Genomic DNA, 19,643 nt, shown 5'->3' on the forward strand with positions numbered 1-19,643 from the left:
AATTATTTAATTTAATTATCATTATATTTTCGACAACAAATGAGAAATTCTATGATATCATTTTCTGCAAAATTCTTATCACTATTCTTTTTTGTTTTTATTTTTCTTAAATGCAGAAAACATATCTTTTATAGAGCGCATATTATTTTAATACAATTTTATTACTTTCTCGATATTTTACTAGATTTTTTATTCATAATGAAATATCTGTTAATATAATATAATATGCATAATATTTGCTGATATATAATGAATAATATTAACGAATATTTCATCGTGAATAAGTAAGATATCTAGTAAAATATTTAAGAGGGTATAACAAAATTGTATTAATAACATATAGTTATCTAAAAGATATTTTATCGCGTTTATTAACATACGATACAGTGATAAGAAATGTGCAGTAGATGATAATATCATAGAATTTCTAATTCTAATGCGAATTGTATGTTTAAAATTTTTTAAATTTTCGATATATCGATATCTTTACTCGACCTAAAGCGATATCTGCGATATTTACACACTGTTATGAAGCGCATATATGCATGTGCGTACATCAGCTGTTGTCACGTCATTCGATTTATGCGTCACTACGCAATCACTGTCACTACAGTGTAGTAAAAAGTATAGAGTAGAAAGAGTGCGATCTATTCTCTCGAATGACACGATCGTGTGTATCATTTTTCCATGTTCAAAGTACGGTGACGGTGCGTGGTGTTGACATTTTGTTGCTATGAAAAGCGATTTTTTTTAATCGAGAGGGGAAAAATGGATATACTAATAGGACAATATGAACGGCTTGAGAAAAGAATACTAGAAAATATCAAATACAATGGCATACAACATCGGTATGATTGATTTTTTGCCTCGAATAATGAGATAACCTTCAAATACGAACCGGTTGTTTTTATTATGAATGTTATATTTTATTGTAGCGATTGAAGTGAGTTATTTTAGTATTGAGTCACATTAAATGGCGCCACTATTATAACAATGATTATCATTAATTATATTTATTAACAATTACTAGAAAAAATATTCTAAGAGTAAGGTTAGATTTTTACATATATTTATGTTGTTTAATATACCTATTGCAGACGAAATGCGAGCAGCGGATTATGGTTGGGTACCTTAGTCGGTTTAAGTGCCGCAGTAACAATATTGAAAGAAGAGAATAGTTATTCTGAGATATGTTTATGTGTAGGAACTGCAGGCTTCGGTCTTGTTCTTTGTTCTATATGTCTTTATATGCGACTTTCGATGAAGCAAGATGCAGCAAAAGATTTTCACGCCATATATTTTCTGCCTGCAATTGTAACTTCTTTACTTTTTCTACTTGCAGCTAATAGAGGTATATCATTCTGCAAATTATTTTTTGAAAAATCCCTGATTACAATGTGTTATAATATAAATGGCATGTGTTTGATACATAGAATTGAATAATGAATGATACATAATTAATTTCTGATTATATCTTTATATTAATTAAATAAATAAGAACAGGATTGCTAACGAGTGTCATATTGGGTTTAACTGTTGGAAGTCTGGGCACATGGAGCGTCCTGCAATTAATGTCAGCTTTTCCATATTGCTTCACAATGGGAGAGGCAACAGCAGTTATGCATAGTTTTGTTTTGTTTTTGATGTCAGCTGTTACCAATTTACCTCTGCGATATCATTTGCCTCCAATTCATGACAGTGATATCAACACAGTTTTGTTGCAGGTAGTAAAATGCAGAAATCCATTATCCTGTTATCTTGCTTATTTTTTACATTTCCTTAACATATCATTACAGGTTATAATACTGTATGCAGTGTTGGTGTGTCTCCTGTGTGGATATTTCCCTATTTTGCGTAGTACAAAATACTTTTATTTAATGATAGTAAATCTCATGTGTTTTGTAACTCTTCCAATACTTTACATTATTCTTGATCAAAATCCAGTAACGTGGGTAATTACTTTTGCTTTCAGCAGTCATGAAAGGGTAAGCAAATATAAATCAAAATTGTGATGATTTATTATTTAATTTATATTATTTTAAAAAATATGAATTATTTATGAGATAAGAGATTATAAATTTAATTATCGATTTTAATTTTATTTGAAATGTTACAGATTGTAATAATTTTATATTGGACAATATGTTTTTTGCTAAGCATCTTTACAATAAATTATCAGATATCATCGAAAAGCCAAGCTACAAATTCGACTAGAAAATATTTTCATATATTAGCTGCATTTGTATATATTCCTGGCATAATATATGATCTGTCACTTTTATATGCTGCCAGTGGCTTTATGTTGGCATTATTTATTATTATTGAGGTATAATTATATAATTATAATTTTATAACATATATATATAGTTATTTAATAAAATCTTTATTTCTCTAAATAATGGTAATTGTTGATAAATTTATATTAACAGGTAACTCGATTTTTTAACATTCCACCTTTGGGAGAAATTTTACAGCAAGGATTTGCTGTATTTGTTGATGAAAAAGATTCTTTGCTCGCATTGACACCTATATATTTACTCTGTGGTCTATCGTTTCCTCTTTGGATGCCAACTAATAATTTGACACTACTGGTATTACTCAGTGGCGTGTTAACGACAGGAATTGGTGATACTGCTGCTAGCTTTGTCGGTGGGAGATGGGGTTCACACAAGTGGTTGGGTACAGAGAAAAGTATTGAAGGCACTGTCGCATGCATGGTTTGCCAACTTTGCGTAATATTCGGTCTAACATGTTGCGGTAAATATTTCAATTCTTATATCTTTCTGACACTTTCTTAATCTCTAAAACTTATTTATTTCTGTTTATTCATATTTTGTTAGGTTTTATGGACAATTACTGGTTACTGTTAAGAAGTATTCTGGGGACCGTATCAATATCGTTTATCGAAGGACGCACAAATCAAATCGACAATCTGGCTCTGCCATTATTAATGTACGTGTGTCTGATGATATAAGCGCGTATTGTTCTTCCAAATTGAATAGTTTAATCCAATTAGTTTAAACTGGTTTTTACAGATCATAATATGTAATTTCGTAGTTAATTTTTCTAACCACCTTCTACAATAAAAAAATTAGAATATATTTAATCGTATTATTTAACAAGTCGTGTTGCGCGCATATAATTAATCGCAATCAAAGATTGCGGATGGCTGATAGACTGCTTAATTTGCGAGATATTTTAGCAGTACTTTCATTTGTTGATTGTGTAAAATAACATGTATAATTGGTATTTAGTTAGAAAGATGCAACACATAAGAAATGTTGCAATCTTATCTTTATACATATGTGTTATGTTATTAAGCATTGATGCAGTACAAATATTTATAATTACAAAAGCGTAACACATATTTATGTATGTATGTATATATATATATATATATATATATATGTGTTTGTAATATATTTATGCAAGAACTTAAATTATAATATAAAAATACCAATTGCATTGGTAAATGCTATCGATTCAAATGCAGAAATGAATGTGAAGATTATGTATCACATGTAAGCTTTACTAACTTACATTTTATTATAGAAACACCGATTATGTGCCTGACATATTTCGCTCATTCCCGATAAAGCATTTTTTATATGTAAACCTTGTAAATTTTTTGATTAAGTTATTAATATATAATATGAATAAAATATATTTTTCTAATTACTTAATTATTGTTCTTTATAAAATCACTTATATGTATATATGTACATGTATAAAATATCTATAAAACATTATAAAAGAAATCGATTAACATGTTATATATGTTTTCAAGAAATTTGATTTAAATAGATTTCATTTTTCTTTGACATTTAACATATTAATTTATTGTTTTTTAAAATTATATTTTTGAGATTGATTTTTTTTTCTAAAGAACAGGGTATCTTGGTGATTTGTGAAATAATTATTTATTGAGATGTTTATTTTAGCGTTTTATTGACCACACAGCCTTAAAATTTGCTCACGCACAGTATTTTCTCGCGCGTACGCCGCACTCTTTAATCTATAATATAATATTTACGAATGCTTAAAAAGCACCGATACTTTATTAATTCGGCGTAACAAAAAATAGAGAAAAGAGAGACAGAGAGAACAGGAGGGGAAGAAAGAGCAAATCTTGATGTACAGTATACATATGTACATACATATATTATGTGTATGTATGATTTACTAAACTAAAATTTAATATATGTGTTAATACGTCATGAATTTAATTTAGCTTTACTTTCTTATTGTTTTGATCGTTTCAATATTTTGGTAAACTGTTTAATTTCGGTGAAAATTAATGTTTATTTAATTATAACAATTATCGCGGCACGAGCTGATTTTGTTATATATGATAGTAAGGTGAAAAATTGTCCGTGCGATTTTTGCAAAATTATACGCGATTGCAATCTTTAAAAAATTAGAATATTTTTATTAGAATGTACAATTATTTACTTATTATATAATAATCAAAAGAAGTCGCAAGAGAAAGAATACATAAAAAAGAATCAGAAGAATTAAATGATGAATTAACAAGAACGATGATTTTCGAGCATTTCATACCGACGGTCATTATGTTACAGTGTGTCTGTCGATCTCGTGCAATTTTTTAATTATCCCTAGATCTTAAGATATTAGTTTGAAGATTAATATCTTCGATTATATATATATCAATATTTTTTCACGTTTGCAGAACAATTTTGCATAAGATCGTTCATAAGAGAACCTTCACAAGAGAACGACAGACGGATATACATGCGTTGTATCGCTACGTATACTACTTATATTTACTTCTTATACATGCATACATACATATATATATATATTTTATATATATATATATATATATGTATATATAAGAGTAGTTGTATTTATAATTGTATATATAGCAATAATTAATAAATAAATATCCTGAAATCCTCGATCGTGTAATGCCATTGTTTCTCAGTAGATCGCCGTGTAAGACGACGACGTGTCGTGTTCACTATCTTAAAATTTATGTAAAACATATTCGGTGTATCTCTTGAGTTTCTTCGTATGATATATTGCGACTTTTTTGTCATACTTTCGATCGCGATATCCGGATGCATTTCTATTATTACTCGCTTTCAGTTTTCGTGAGAATCGATAACTCGATATTTTTTTTCGCTCGTATCACGGTCCTCCCGTCCTTATGCGACGTCGCTGTGAAGAAAGGACAATGAATAATCGAATGCAGAGTGTGAATTCCAAATTTGGAGGATGAGAAAGATATTTTATGTATGTTTTTAGTATATATGTAAATAGAAATTCTGCATTTTTCCTTTCGTTTTTAATATAAAGAATTATATTTATATGAAATTTCTTGAGGAAAAAGGAGAAAAAATGGTTTTTTTAAATATGAGAAATATAATTTTGCTGGTTTTTATCTGTATACATAATGGAATTTAAAAATAATTAAAATTAATTATAATATACATATATTGAATTTAAAATTATTCGTATGTGTAAAAAAGCAAAAAATACTGTTAAATAAACAAATATATATATAAATTTCAAAGTTGGACTGTCTATATGCATACATAATGGAAATAATATATAAGATATGACTCTAAGTCATTTTATGAAAAAATCGATATGTAATATATCGTAATAATGTAAAAATTATGATATTAATATTTTTAAGAAATTAAATATTACGCCTATATATTTACATGCAGTTGAATAAAATATCCTTATCCTCCTAAGTTGGATAAGTTTTGCATCGCGGAGGAATGAATTGTGATAAAAAAATAAGCATTCGTTAATTATGCGTTGCTGATTATTGACTTTCATATTCGAAATGTTTCGAGTATCTCACTGTCTTGCGATCTGCGAGTGTTGATTTGAATATTAATCGATCTTATATAATATATATTATCGATAGTAGCACTAGCAAAGAAATTCATATAACATAGAATATGTGTGATGTGTCAAACAAAACAAAATATAATTTTAATGTTACAATGTGCAATTAAACTTTTATCAAATTCAGATGAACAGGCTGTATATGTCCTTCAACTATTTTATTTCCGATGCATAACGAAACTGTTCATAAAAGTGATGACTGATTTTTTAAAACGCCAACACCGAATATGAAAACAGTGATTTAATTTAAACTTTAATCTTTGCCACTGCGATAGAACTAAATACGATTCGATTGATTCAGTGATTCAACATACACTGAACAATTTAAATCGCGTATGTAGTTTCTCATTTATTTGCAATATTCCAAAATTTAAATTAAACTGCGATTTTGATGTTCGATGTTGTCACATTGCATTTTAAAAAATCGGTCTCATTACTTTCTGCGACATATTACATATGACGTATACACGGGATTATTAATATCTCGAAATATGAATTTATATTGGGGCGTATGTATACGGAGAGAACACACGTATACATGTTTGCCGCAATAATTTTTTTTTTTCATGCTAAGCCATTAATGATTCCGTGTGTACATTAAACTTTTCCCTCACCGATTAGGCAAGGATTAAATACATTCATCACTTTTCGCATTTCATTATATATGTACAATCGTAATGCGGGCTGAGACTATATTCGTAGTTCAGCTACTCTTAAAAGCAATAATATTCGATTCTCGTTTATTATCGCTTTATCGCAAGAATAGAAAGGCGATTGTGAAGAAAGTAACTCAAATTTCGAGGCTTCTCTCGATATATTCGCTGTTATATCATAATTTCTTCATTTGTTCGATTCCATAATTTTCTAAGATTTGCTGTAACAGTATGTTACATGATGTAAATGCACACAATTATTCGTTTATTTCGCTTCATTGTGAGAATAGAAAAACGATTATAAACGAAATAATTCAATCTTGAAATATTCTTATTGTGATGATATAATACACATATATATACGATAACTTTCTACGTTAATATAAATGTAAATGAAAACTTAAAATCAGACCGTCCTATTAGCGATAGATTTGGTGAAGATACGAGCCTTGAACTTTTGCCGGTCTCTCCAAGATAAAATGTACTCACTCGTAGTTTGCATTTAACGAGATAAACACGTCTTAAATTCAACTTTGTGTTTTAAAAGTAGTGGCGTAACTTTTCTACTGTTAAGAAGATACAAACATCTATGTAGGCAAATCGTAAAATCGATTTTTTGTTTTATATATTTTTTTTTATTTTTTGATGTTTTAAAAATATTCTCAAAATTTTAAATTGAAATTGAAGTAACAGAGATATAAAATTTTTCTAAAAAATGTAAAAAAGTCAAAAATATTTAAAAATAAAGACTTTATTTTAAAAGCGACTTACTGTGAAAAAAGAACTGTTCAGACAAATGATTGTTATTTTCGTCGCTTTAGGTGTATGTACCTTCTTAAACGCGGATAAGCAATATATGTTTCGAGGACCTGCAATATTAGAAACCGACAAAAAGAGAAAAAATATATAATATAAAATAAAAATATAATTTCTCTTTTACGTGCGCATTATAATCACAAAAATGTCTATACAAGTTAAAATGTACAGATGTTTATTTTCATTTTTTTTCTAGCTGCAAATGTGAAGCGGAAGAGGGAGGCCTCTTTTATTATTCTCCTTTAGGACCGAAAATTTACGGTTACGCCACTGCGTAAAATATACACTGTCTTTGACGCGATACGTCGCTCTGCAGTCTCATGAAATTTACGATGAATCATGTAAATAAAATGGAGCAAATCAATAGCGAATTTTGTCAAATGCGCGCACTGATGTACATTTTTAAAGCTATGGTATACAAAAGTTTTTATGATGCAGAAGCATTGAACGAAAGTATCCCGATCATTGAAATATAATAGCGTTAATTTTGTCACGCTATAATAAAGCTGAGCATTTTGTTAATGAACCGATTTTATGCTATATACTCACATTTTTATGTTACTCTATGCAAGATTATTTTTAATGTACACCGGTGCATTTTATTTGAATTTGCTGTAAAATATAAGAGTTAATTTGCTTCATATTTATTTATATGACACAATATCTAGCAATCGAAAGATCGACCTCTTTACACGCAGCAACACACCTTTTTTCCTTTCCATAGTCTCATTACTCATCAACTGGTCGGGAATCTTAATGTCTATGTTTATATCGTAAAGCATTCTGCAAAAGTCGTCATCCCTTAATCGCATGTGATAATATGATTATATTAACAAATCATATAAAAATTGTAGAATTAAATAATATTTCTTTAAATCTACTGATATTTAATTTCGAAATATTAAATTATTAGGTATTTGATGATATATACGTATTTTTATCTAAAATTCTTTATATGTGTAAATAGAAAGAAACAAAAAGTGGTTTGTGAATTCAATTTTTTATATTATAATTAAGACCTTTAATAGAGAATTAAAGGAGAATTTTGCGTGTTTTTAATTTTTTAAATCCATTTACTAATAAATATAACATTTTCATTTACAAATTCAAAAATCTCTCAATGACAGCGATTATGGGTAGACGAACTATTCATTTCAAGCCTAATATACATTGAGTATTAGGTTTACAAAACAGACACCCCTATCTTCTCGTAGGGTTTCAAGGGTTGGATCAGTGATTTCATAGCGAAGGATATGGAGTTTCTAGGGAAATCGGAGATGTAGGAATTCGAGCTGATACGTATATAGGGCCAGGAGAGACTGGTTACTCCCGCAGTTTGTGCCAATCGGCTATCTGTCGTCGCGGTGAACTGCATACCTCTTTCCAATGATTTACAGTGGAACCTTGACATTTTGGTCCACCGAATTCTAGCCGGCCGATTACCTAGACAAATCATATTTTTTGCGATTATCGCGATATTAACAGATTATCTTAATAAAAAATTATTCCGAACACACAAAATTAATATGTATTTACGATTCTATAAAGCTAAAAAATAAGAAAAATAACGAAATTAGCTAGTACTTTATTAGTAAAAATATCGAATATTTTTTTAATCATAATTTTTTTTATTTAATTTAGAAATGACTTTTTTCTTATCACATAAACGTCGAGAATCATATTATTATTTATTAATCTTCTTAATTATTAAAATTGCAAATTTTTTGACAAAGCTTTTAAAGTTCTATTAAGTTCTAAAAGTTCTATTAAGATAATATTTATTCTCTATTACAGAACAAATAATTGTGCAGAATATGATTTTGTCATCTGTTTTTTTTCCCTCAAATTTAATTTGTCAAATACTTAGAGAGAAGTTTCTAAGAATTATTTAAAAACAATTGCATCTCGATATTTCTTCTGAAGAAGATTTAATTGTAAATTATCTCTAGTTCTCTTTTTTCTTTTAGAAAAATTTATTAAGAAGTATATTATTGATTTTAGAACTCTGCAGATATAACTTAACAAGAGAAACCTGAGACAGGGAGAGAAATACAAAACGTATAATCTAATCAATATATACGGAGGAAACGAAATACCGCGTCTTGAATGACAGAAACGTAAAATTTACCTCATTTTTCGTAACTCGATCCCAATCAAGTAGCATAAACTCGAGGCTGACATTGTTGAGTCCGTCTGCACCATTCGGTATATCGAAGACAAATGACTCATTAAATACCGGACTGAGTGTACGTTTTTTCACGTGCGTCTTCTTCTTAGCAATACGTTGCTGATTGTACAGAAGATAAATCTTCACGTATGGATCAGCGAGTCCGGTCACATCCATCTTAGGTAGATTTCGTGCTTTTAATACCACTACCGTTAGTCGGCTAGTGACTGGTTGCCAGCAAAGCGAGACCAGCAATTCTCCTCTTCCTTGCGACTGTATCTAAAAAAATGAGGAAAAGAAAAGAAAAATTATTCGCGCGTATAATGCAATATTTATCATAGTATTTATCTATATAGACACTCTGTCCTTAAGTATTTTTTCAATAAAAAATTTTTGATCGAGACATATAGGACCTATTTTTCGGAAACAAAAATATCAAGCTTTTTAAATAATTAAAGATTAAAAATAAGAAAACTTTATATCGAGAAAAGCTAATGACAGAATTATAAATTAAGGATATAATTATATAATTATATGTTAAAAATTATAATCTTTATAATTATTTTCAATAAGAGAAGATAGTCAAAAAAGCTGTATAAAGAAACCTCTGCTGGTTTTTTGTAAGATATATTGTATCATTAATTACTTAATTACTTTTTTATTTAATTTATTAATTATTAGTTATCTATTTTTTCGAGATATCTACCTTCAAACTTCTAGGGCATATTTTTCGACAGAGAGATATTTCCTGATTATCTGCATCTTCTAAACCGGGCACTGATGATAAAGCACACGTCAGTTCTCCAATAATATCATCGCGAGAGTATCTGTCGAAACTCAGAACGATGAAGTGTAAGCTAATTTTCTGAAATCACAATTGTTAAGAAGATTACTATCTTTCTTTTAAGAAAACAAGTTTATTATAATTACTTTAATTTATTAAAAATTGATACGCGAGAAAATGCGGTTTGAACGAATTTTAAGTGTATTTAAATGTAAGTCTACCTGAAGTTGACTCTGTGATATGCCGAAAAATGTGAAATCCTCATCGTACACTGGATCTCTAGTATTTCTGAGGACTCTAGTTTTCACGTGATGCTGTTTGTCGGGTAATAATTGCAGTTTTACGTAAGGATCACTGGTGGCATTCTGCTGGCCTCTGGCAGGTAATCCTTTGCATTTCACCACTGTCACCGCGAGCGCATTTTGTTCGCTTCGATAGCGCAGTTTAAAAACTAGCTGGCCCAAGTTATCCTTATTATTTTCTGCTGTTTGACTCTTCTCGCGCTCAACCTTTTCATTATTTTCCAGCTCAGCCTTGTCGCGCTCATTTTCTATACTCACAGCAACTTCAACGGGTGGCGTTTGTACTGGCGTACCTATATCGTTATTGCAAAGATATTGCTCAATTTCAAGTTTCTCAAAATAAAATAAAATTAAATTAATTGTAAGAAATTGTAGAAGATTGAAAAATGTTAAAGTTAGTCTTTCTTTCTAAGCAGTGAAATATTGAAAAAAGGAGATAGAAACTATTTTGAAGATATTATTTGTGCAATTCTTCTAGAATTTCTATGTAGAAAGATAAGAAAATAATTGTAATTTCATATAACAGCTCAATATAATTTAAATTGCTTTTTTTTAATTAAAGAACTTTTTGTATTATTAAAGAATTTTCGAGTAACTGAACAATAATTTTGTTATAAATTTACAATATTATATTATTTACTATAACACATATTATAATAAATAATATTATTTATATTTACATAGATTATTCTGAAAGGATAATTATATCTTTCATTTACATTTTTCACTTTAATAGTAAGAATAAGAGTTCTTCACAAAACAAACATATGAAACAATCGGTACTATTTTAATCTTCTTGTGTGTGTGTGCTGTTGATGTAATAAAGCTAGATTATCCTAAAAGGATAATTAAAAAAAAGAAAGAAGAAACAGAGAATGTGTGACACCACACAGAAGCAGATATTCGTTTTGGAAACGAAACAATATCTTCAGTAAGTAGTCAATAATTTAGTCATATACCGTAGCTAATTAATTATTTTGTTATTATCTTATTATGATTGTTACCTGCGCTCTGCGGTGTTCTAGGCTGAGATGCAGGATTCGAAGACTGAGATCCGGTCGGACTCGGCGTTTGTCCGCCAGAACCGGGCGGACTTTTGGCCGGTCCCGTCGGTGATGGGCTCTTTTTCAAATAGTGGCTCGTGCTACCGGGACTTTTAACCGCCGTAGGTTTCCGGTGCGGCGGTCTGAATGCCAGGGACTTGTCGGAGCTTAGCTTGGTGTGTTCGCGACGTCGTCGGCAGAGCCACCAGGTCATCGCGACGGCGCATAATAAGAAAGCGGCGCCGAGACATAACGTCACCAGCGTCGCCGTCGAGACTGTAATCACACGTTCTTCGATTTCACCGTCGTAATTACATGAGAGATCTATCATATACGATCAGCCTCTCACGTGATGCCGTACGAGGACAATAAAAAGAAATGAGAGGAAAGAGGAAGGAGAGGCACGAATTATGTCGAGTATTATTATTGCGATTATCCTAGAGAAATGAGACCTCGCGACACGAAAATATGAAACACTGCGCTAAGAAGACGAAATTGGAATTTTTTTATATTTTTTATAGCTTTCTCGATGACTTGAGTTAATGATTAATTTCACGTATACCGATGCATGTAAAATTATAAAGCATAAAATAAAATGAAGATCAATTATTATAAACCGCTGAATGCATCGCGTGACACAACGTAGGTTAATTACTCCAATACGGAGTTTGCATAGTCGGGTTAGTCGATATTGATAGGTATGCGTGCTCCATTAAACATTCCAGTACATACCTTTCCACGATAGAATTATGCATCGAATTGATTATAACGGATTGACGATTATTATAATCGAAACACGACTCGATTTGATTACATAGTGTCAGAGAATGATAATTATCGCGTGATGCTCCAAGGAATTACGCAGTTGCAAGGGACAAGAACTAACAGCTGTCGGCGACCTCCATTCCGAACGATGTCATCGTTAGATATTGTGTCGCGAACGATGGACGAACAATTTTAGCTGATCTTTTGGATCACTGGCTCGCGCGAGATGCAACAAACGAACGAAGCTATCGGATCTGATATCGATGAATGAGCGAAAGGGATGATTTCAGAAGGGATGAAAAACGTCCGGCGATACTTACCGGGCTCGACAGGTCGAATGAGAGGCCCACCCTCCGTCACTCCACCGACCATCTTTGGCCACGCTGCTACCTGAACGCTAAAAGGATGTCTTTTTATCCGCCTTTAGATCCGGTCACAATGCACCGAACGAATATTTACGGACGACGTGCGCCCCGTCGTCCGCGGCACTCTACTTCCGATCGTCGGCCGAAATGCGCGCGGATCAATAGCCCTCCCTTGAAGCGGAGCTTGCGCGAAGAGGATGACGTGCCGCCACCGACGGTGAGGAAACCATCGACGGCATCGCCAGAAGAATGCGACGATCCGCGAGATGAAATAGGGTGGTTTCGCGAGAATTCGTAGATGCAATCCGCGCGGCTGATGCACTTGATTCGACTGATCAATTTTATAGATCGATGCAATACGGTAATTATAATTTTGCTCGATCTTTATTCAATTCACACAATTCTCAATTTTAAACAATTTTAAAAAGTAATTGTTTTCTCGCATACTTTATATAATACATGGAACGATTGATCTCGGTTTATTATGCTCGCACGTATAATATATATATTAATAAAATTTTTCGTGCAAGTATATACGGACTGAATAATTAAACATTACATTCTCCTAGATTATTTATTGTATATATATAAACCGTTTCATATAAAAATTAGCTCCAAGTATATTTTTTTATAAAAATTTTAGGATTTATTAAAGATCATTTTTAATGACTCCAATTCTGTATATTTTGCCATAACTGTTTATATACAAGTTTCAGTTTTAAATAAAATCTTTGAAATAATTTTAAAATAGAAAAATCGGCCAGAATATTCCTATATTAAAATAAAATATCAAAAAATATTTTTGTAATAATTATTATATATGTTATACATATCTAAAATGATGTAATATTTTGAGTAATATTTTTAAAAATCAAAATTAAAATAACACCATGTATTGTATCTTAATATAAATCACAATGCAAGAGAATGTTGAAGCGTAGTTTGTTGTATCAGTAAATCAATATGGAAAATAGTTTACTGTTTTGAATCTCGAATTACGGAAAGTTCAGATTAATAACTAATGTATTTACAAAGAATAAACTAACACATTTAGTCATTACGTTATAGCTAAAGCTTTGTTCAATTATTATCGATTAACAAATATTAAACCAGAATTTAAGAAAAGTAGAGAAGACATTTGTCTACAACGAGCAGAATATTAAGAACCAGTTAAAATCTATATTCGTGATCTATATTTAAATTTTACATTTATAAATCTATATGTGTATTTTATGAATAATTACCTAGTTTAATTAAAGATGTAAAAGATAAAATGATTGAGATTAATTAAATTATACTTAAAGTATAAAAATAAAAGAAGGGACATAATAAATTATTTTACATCGCGACTCATGTTATTTGTGTCATGACATTTTTGTTCAGAAGTTCTACATTTCTGGCTAACTTGAAATGACATTATAGGGAGCGTGTATATATTATAAAATGTGTGTGTATGTCGATGTGCAACTTAACTTTAAATTTTAACACGAGCTATGAACTTTACGACCAATCGAATTGTTATTCTATGATGTTCAATGGTTGACATCGACGTGACATCATGTTTTTATCGTGGCACATTCGCATTTTATTGTTAGATCCAATTTGGAAAACACGCCAAACGACGTATGTATAATGCTACAGTAATTTCGATGAGATATAATATGGATGTGTTATTTCATGTATCATTATATTTCCGCGAGTATTTGCGAAATTACGATAATATTATATATGTAACAAATTTTCGAGCAATTGCGCTAACGAGTTCCAAATTTGATTATGTAGTGAATTTTTCATATTGCCAATTTATTAATTTATCAATAAATTGCTCCGTTTCTGATAACAACTAAATTGTCTCAATAAGTTACTAATCTCATGCAAATTACAGCAATACATATGTAAATGAGTTAAGAACTTATATGAGTATAAAAAGTGTTCTTTAAAAATAATAAAATATATAAATACATACAATATATACAATTAAATATACATATATACAATTAAATAAAAACTGTGCTTTACTGTATTCTTAAGTCTCTGTACTGTATTTTATCTTTTGACGTACAAATTGCGTTGCATCTTGCTCTGGATCGATGACTATTCATTGCGCAATATGACCAAAGAGAAACGATACTTTAAATTTGATTTTAATCAATTTAGATATAAATTTAAATTAAACGAGACATTATTTAGAGTCGAATACAAGACCGAAAATTAAGAAGGTAATACTTTGTTTTTTGCATAATGTAACTAGCGCTAAAATAATGTACTAGATCTAGTCACATAATGTATGAATTAAAATGAAATAATATAGAATTAAATTGCTTGTAGAAACTATTAAAAATAATTTAAAATATAAGGGTCATATATCAACGTTTTTGGCGTGGAAAATTAAATCCTGCATCGTCGTTTCGAAGAGTTTTGAGCCCTGCCAGGTTGCCTGCGCGTTTGAGAGTAAAGACGGCCCTGATGACCGCAATGTTGATGTCGACCACGTCATTCGTCGCCTGCGCAAACCGGATGGTGTATCCAGCGTATCTAACTCTTACGAGTGCTCGATATAGCACGAGCAAGCAGCGTAACACAAGGCTGCACAACGTGTTAAATCATCGGTGAATACACAACGCAAATGGAGTAATCGGAGGTACCATTCGGAAGGAGGAAAGAACAGGCGAAATAAATCGATCAATATGGGTCTTAAAGATTTCCGCATAGTGTTTGACAACCAATGGAGTACATATTATCCAGGACAAACTGTGACAGGTAACATCATCATCGACCTGGACAGCACAAAAAAAATTCGCGGTAAGTCCATGCAGCTATTAAAGATAAGTGGTTATACAATAAGATAAGTATATATGATTAAAAATGAATTATTATTAATTCTCAGAATGTAACAGGATTATGTAAGTCTTGTTTATTATAAATTTTATTTTTTTTATATTTCTATTAGTTCTATCGATGGCTTTTATTACACACTTTTTATTTTTGCATAATTTAGTTTTTGATTATTCAGAAGAATGATAGAAAGTAATCCTCGATAATCCAAAGTATTTGTTAAAAATATGTTATATATTGTATAAATTGAATTTATAGGATGTATATATTAGACGCAACTTACGAGTGGGCGTTTATTGTTGACATAATAAATATAGTTTATGACTTTCATTTACCTTTGCAGTTTGTGGTAATATTTTTTCAAATATCTTTTAATATCACTAAACTACTGAATAAAACGATAAATATATACAATAATATATAATTGTTGTATTGTAGATTTTCTATTATATATATTATTTATAATTTTTATATTATTATAATCAAAAGTGCACAATATGAATAAATCGCCTACGACAACTATCATATATATGTATTACATTTGTAATCAAACTATATGTATTTGTATAAGATTTTTATTTTATTTAATTTTTTATTAAAAAAAGACAATAATTTTTAATATGATATATACAATGAAATATCTCGCATTCCATGAACGATCTTTTCTTGCAACATGTATGTTAATTATAGAACAATGACACATACACACAACATGTACACACGTATGTATACTTTCGTGTTGGTCGCCTTCGACACTTTGATTGCCTTTTAACATTGTTTTGTATTTCTAAATTTATTATATCGAATATGAAGAAATAATCTTAATAAATGTTTTAAAAGAGACTTTACGTTTGTATCTTGATTTTTTTATATTATGACGGAATAAAATCGATCTTGTACATTTGTAATAAAAGTAAAACAAATTAATGAAATAATTTAATATAAAAATTGTTGTCTTTTTTGGATCAAGTTGATGAAAAAATTAAGAAAAGAAGAAATTAATAGACGTGAAGAAATTCTTCTTTTCTATATTTATAACATATCCCTTCTACACAGGTATAAGTGTGAAAATAAAGGGGGAGGCAAATACTTGTTGGACGACCGACAAACAAGAAATGGATGAGAGAGGGCAATATCGGGATGAAACTCAAACTGTTACGGGACACGAAGAATATTTCGAGACAAAATACTACTTGATTGGATCAGCCTCAGGTAAAATGAAATTGTCCCTCATATACAATGGAATCTTTCTTAATAAAAGACAAGACCAAACAAATTCTAAAACATAACATTCTCTTTCAATTTCCATTCTATTGCCTTTTATATGTTTTTTTATATTAGGAGGAGAAATTGAAATACAATCAGGAGAACACAAATTTCCGTTTACATGTTCTTTGCCAATAAATTTGCCGAGTAGTTTCGAATCCGATTTTGGATATGTTCGTTATATTGTCAAAGCTACCTTGGATCGACCTTGGAAGTTTGATCAAGATGTTAAGAGTCCTTTTACGGTCATCACTCCCTTGGATTTGAATCAAGAACACAGGGCGACTGTTTGTATCATTTTTTACATTAAATATGTTTAAATTAAATATGTATATATATAGGATTTAATTGAAATGAGAATTTGAATTTAGAAGTCTATTTTTAATTCTCAATAGGTATTCTAATATTATTAATTGGCTTTTATATTATGTCAATTAAAAATAAATTTCTAAATAATTAATTTATGCAAAATTAAAATAAATTTTTATTATACCAATAACAAATATAATTGCATTTTCAGGAACCTATAAGGCAAGAGATGTCTAAGACATTTTGTTGTTTATGCTGTGGCACGCCACCTTTAACCGTAAATTTTTCATTACCAGTTCGGGGATATGTGCCCGGGCAGTCGATGCCGATAAAGATAAACGTGGAGAATTTGTCAAACGTTGTTGTAAACACCATCAAGCTCGTGCTCTGTAAGGTATGTGACAATAAATTCAGCTATTAAATTTTGGCACACTGGAGCCGAACAACGTCTCTTGATGATGTCTTAAAGCTTAAGGCGCGAATTCTTGTCAAGAAGTAATAATGTATCGTGAAGTCCAGATCGTGACCTTTCGCGCTACCACACCGCACACTGACACTAGAACGGAAGAAATTGTAGTGACGGAAATCAGCAAAGGGCCAGTCGAGGGAGGTGGAACTGCTGATTATGAGCAGCATTTGGACGTTCCGCCTCTTCCACCATCGAATCTCGCTAATTGCAATATTATCGACCTCGAATATAATTTAAAAGTTGAAGCATGTGTCGAAGGATGGTTAGTATTTTTCCCATATATTTAGTTTACTTTAATTTTTTTGTATATGCATGTATGAATTATATAATCTGTAAAATAAGTTTTTAAATAATTCATGTTCGATTAATTATTTATTTAACTAATTTATTTTTAATTTTCATATATATATATATATATCCTTCTGTTTTAGATAATTATATAATACTTTGCGATATTTTTATGCTTTGCAGGTATCATCGAAATTTATCTGCTAATACACTTATTTTCGTGGGAACAATTCCGCTCGCTACTTATCATGCTCCAAGCGCTCCGCCTAATGAAATAAATGGCGATTTTTCAACGAAGCCACCCGAAGCTGGTTTCGTAATACCTTCGGCGAATACTGCGCTGCCTCCATTACCGGAATCCAATTTATATCCAACTTTACGTAAGATCGGCATAATAATCAATATTTTTCGATATAAAGAAAAGAAAAACTGTGATTAATACACTGATATAAATAATAAGATTTATATGATAGCAAGTTTATAAGACTCCGTTGTTTTTTTCAAGTTGTGTTTTCTAAGAAATTATGACTTATTCATAGAAATAATTTCTGACAATTTATTTTTCAGCTCCGCCATCCTACGAGGAGTCATTAACTAGTGCTAGAAATCTTCGCGAACGCGGAGAATCGGAATATGTTTATGGCCTAACTAATCGTTTTGCACCTAAATACCCGGTATATAATTTTGCTCCCTTGTAATAAAAAGGGAATGAAAGATATTGCTATATTGAGATTAACTTTTTGCAAAATTCTTGGGACATATTTTGCTGCTCAGGTGATAAGAGTTCTCAAGAATGCACGTGAATTGCTAAATATTTGTATACAGTTTTAAATAGCCAATTAGTCAAACAGCATTTTTTAGGAAACATCAATTATGAAGCGCACAATTTTTTGCATATATAATCTAATGAACAAACGAGCAATGCTTCTATAGTTGGCATTTATATTTTTATACACGTATTGAGCGCAGGTTAATGGATATCGAACAAACTCTCGTCTGATTGGGTATATTTGTTATATTAATATATTTATACAAGTATATATATATACATACAAGTACGTACAATTTTGTATATGAAAGTATTGCATCATGAGACAAGGATTTCAGATTGATGATTGCATTAGTAATTTTGTGTGTAAACGCACACTTTTCAGAATATTGCTACATATAAGTGCTACATGTGTGATATACATTATAATGATGTGACGTACAATGAAATAAAAGATCGAATTCAGGAGTATTATATGCTTTATATAATTATAAATAAAAAATACATTTTTCAGATTTTATATTATTTATTTTAATGTATTTTCAAGCTAGAAAAATTAGGAGCTGATGGATTAAGCGATTGTATGAAGCGAGATTTCAAGATTATCGAGATTAGGAGAATATCATTACAATGGTTTTAAATTTTTTGTCAATTGCGAATTATGTGCTTTAAGCAAATAATTTTTTTTAAATATATTTTTATATTATTATAAACAAAGGAGATATTTTGGAATTTACATATTTGAATATATTAGATATACATTTTTAAATTTTGCATTTAAGGAGTTTAACTATTTTATTAACTACACACACATCTAAATTATGAAACAATTTTAATATAATTTGTATAATTAATAGCGTATCAACTTTTATATGTGATAGCGATTGTATCTAGAAAATTGACAAGGCACGTTATTGTTTTCTGCAGAA

The 19,643-nt window shown here is 30.2% G+C and overlaps 3 protein-coding genes across 4 annotated transcripts; 2 read left to right on the plus strand and 1 right to left on the minus strand.

Annotated features, from left to right (window-relative positions):
- The first annotated feature begins 504 nt into the window (after positions 1 to 504).
- On the plus strand, positions 505 to 3,678 carry Dolk (Dolichol kinase). Of its 2 annotated transcripts, XM_085482858.1 has the most exons (7): positions 507 to 848; positions 1,098 to 1,351; positions 1,504 to 1,724; positions 1,797 to 1,985; positions 2,117 to 2,326; positions 2,430 to 2,757; positions 2,841 to 3,678. In XM_085482858.1, exons 1-7 carry the CDS (start codon positions 769 to 771, stop codon positions 2,972 to 2,974), a joined length of 1,416 nt encoding a protein of 471 aa, XP_085338984.1. In that variant the 5' UTR covers positions 507 to 768; the 3' UTR covers positions 2,975 to 3,678. The 2 variants fall into 2 exon arrangements, with proteins under 2 accessions (XP_085338983.1, XP_085338984.1); XM_085482857.1 differs by having other exon boundaries at positions 505 to 848; positions 1,504 to 1,985.
- Positions 3,679 to 3,931: 253 nt separating this feature from the next.
- On the minus strand, positions 3,932 to 12,954 carry Syt4 (Synaptotagmin 4). Its single transcript, XM_029305105.2, has 6 exons — positions 12,734 to 12,954; positions 11,610 to 11,924; positions 10,525 to 10,898; positions 10,226 to 10,384; positions 9,481 to 9,798; positions 3,932 to 8,795 (listed from the first exon to the last, which is right to left on the minus strand). The coding sequence occupies exons 1-6, from the start codon at positions 12,783 to 12,785 to the stop codon at positions 8,676 to 8,678; spliced, it is 1,338 nt and encodes a 445-aa protein (XP_029160938.2). The 5' UTR covers positions 12,786 to 12,954; the 3' UTR covers positions 3,932 to 8,675.
- A 2,315-nt stretch (positions 12,955 to 15,269) lies between these two features.
- LOC114932752 (arrestin domain-containing protein 17) lies at positions 15,270 to 19,234 on the plus strand. The gene is made up of 7 exons (XM_029305106.2): positions 15,270 to 15,580; positions 16,670 to 16,825; positions 16,955 to 17,166; positions 17,400 to 17,582; positions 17,708 to 17,919; positions 18,129 to 18,325; positions 18,513 to 19,234. The coding sequence occupies exons 1-7, from the start codon at positions 15,466 to 15,468 to the stop codon at positions 18,641 to 18,643; spliced, it is 1,206 nt and encodes a 401-aa protein (XP_029160939.1). The 5' UTR covers positions 15,270 to 15,465; the 3' UTR covers positions 18,644 to 19,234.
- The last annotated feature ends 409 nt before the right edge of the window (positions 19,235 to 19,643 follow it).

This window comes from Nylanderia fulva, unplaced genomic scaffold (assembly GCF_048542155.1).
Source record: "Nylanderia fulva isolate GAGA-0341 unplaced genomic scaffold, ASM4854215v1 Scaffold22, whole genome shotgun sequence".
NCBI lineage: Eukaryota > Metazoa > Arthropoda > Insecta > Hymenoptera > Formicidae > Nylanderia > Nylanderia fulva.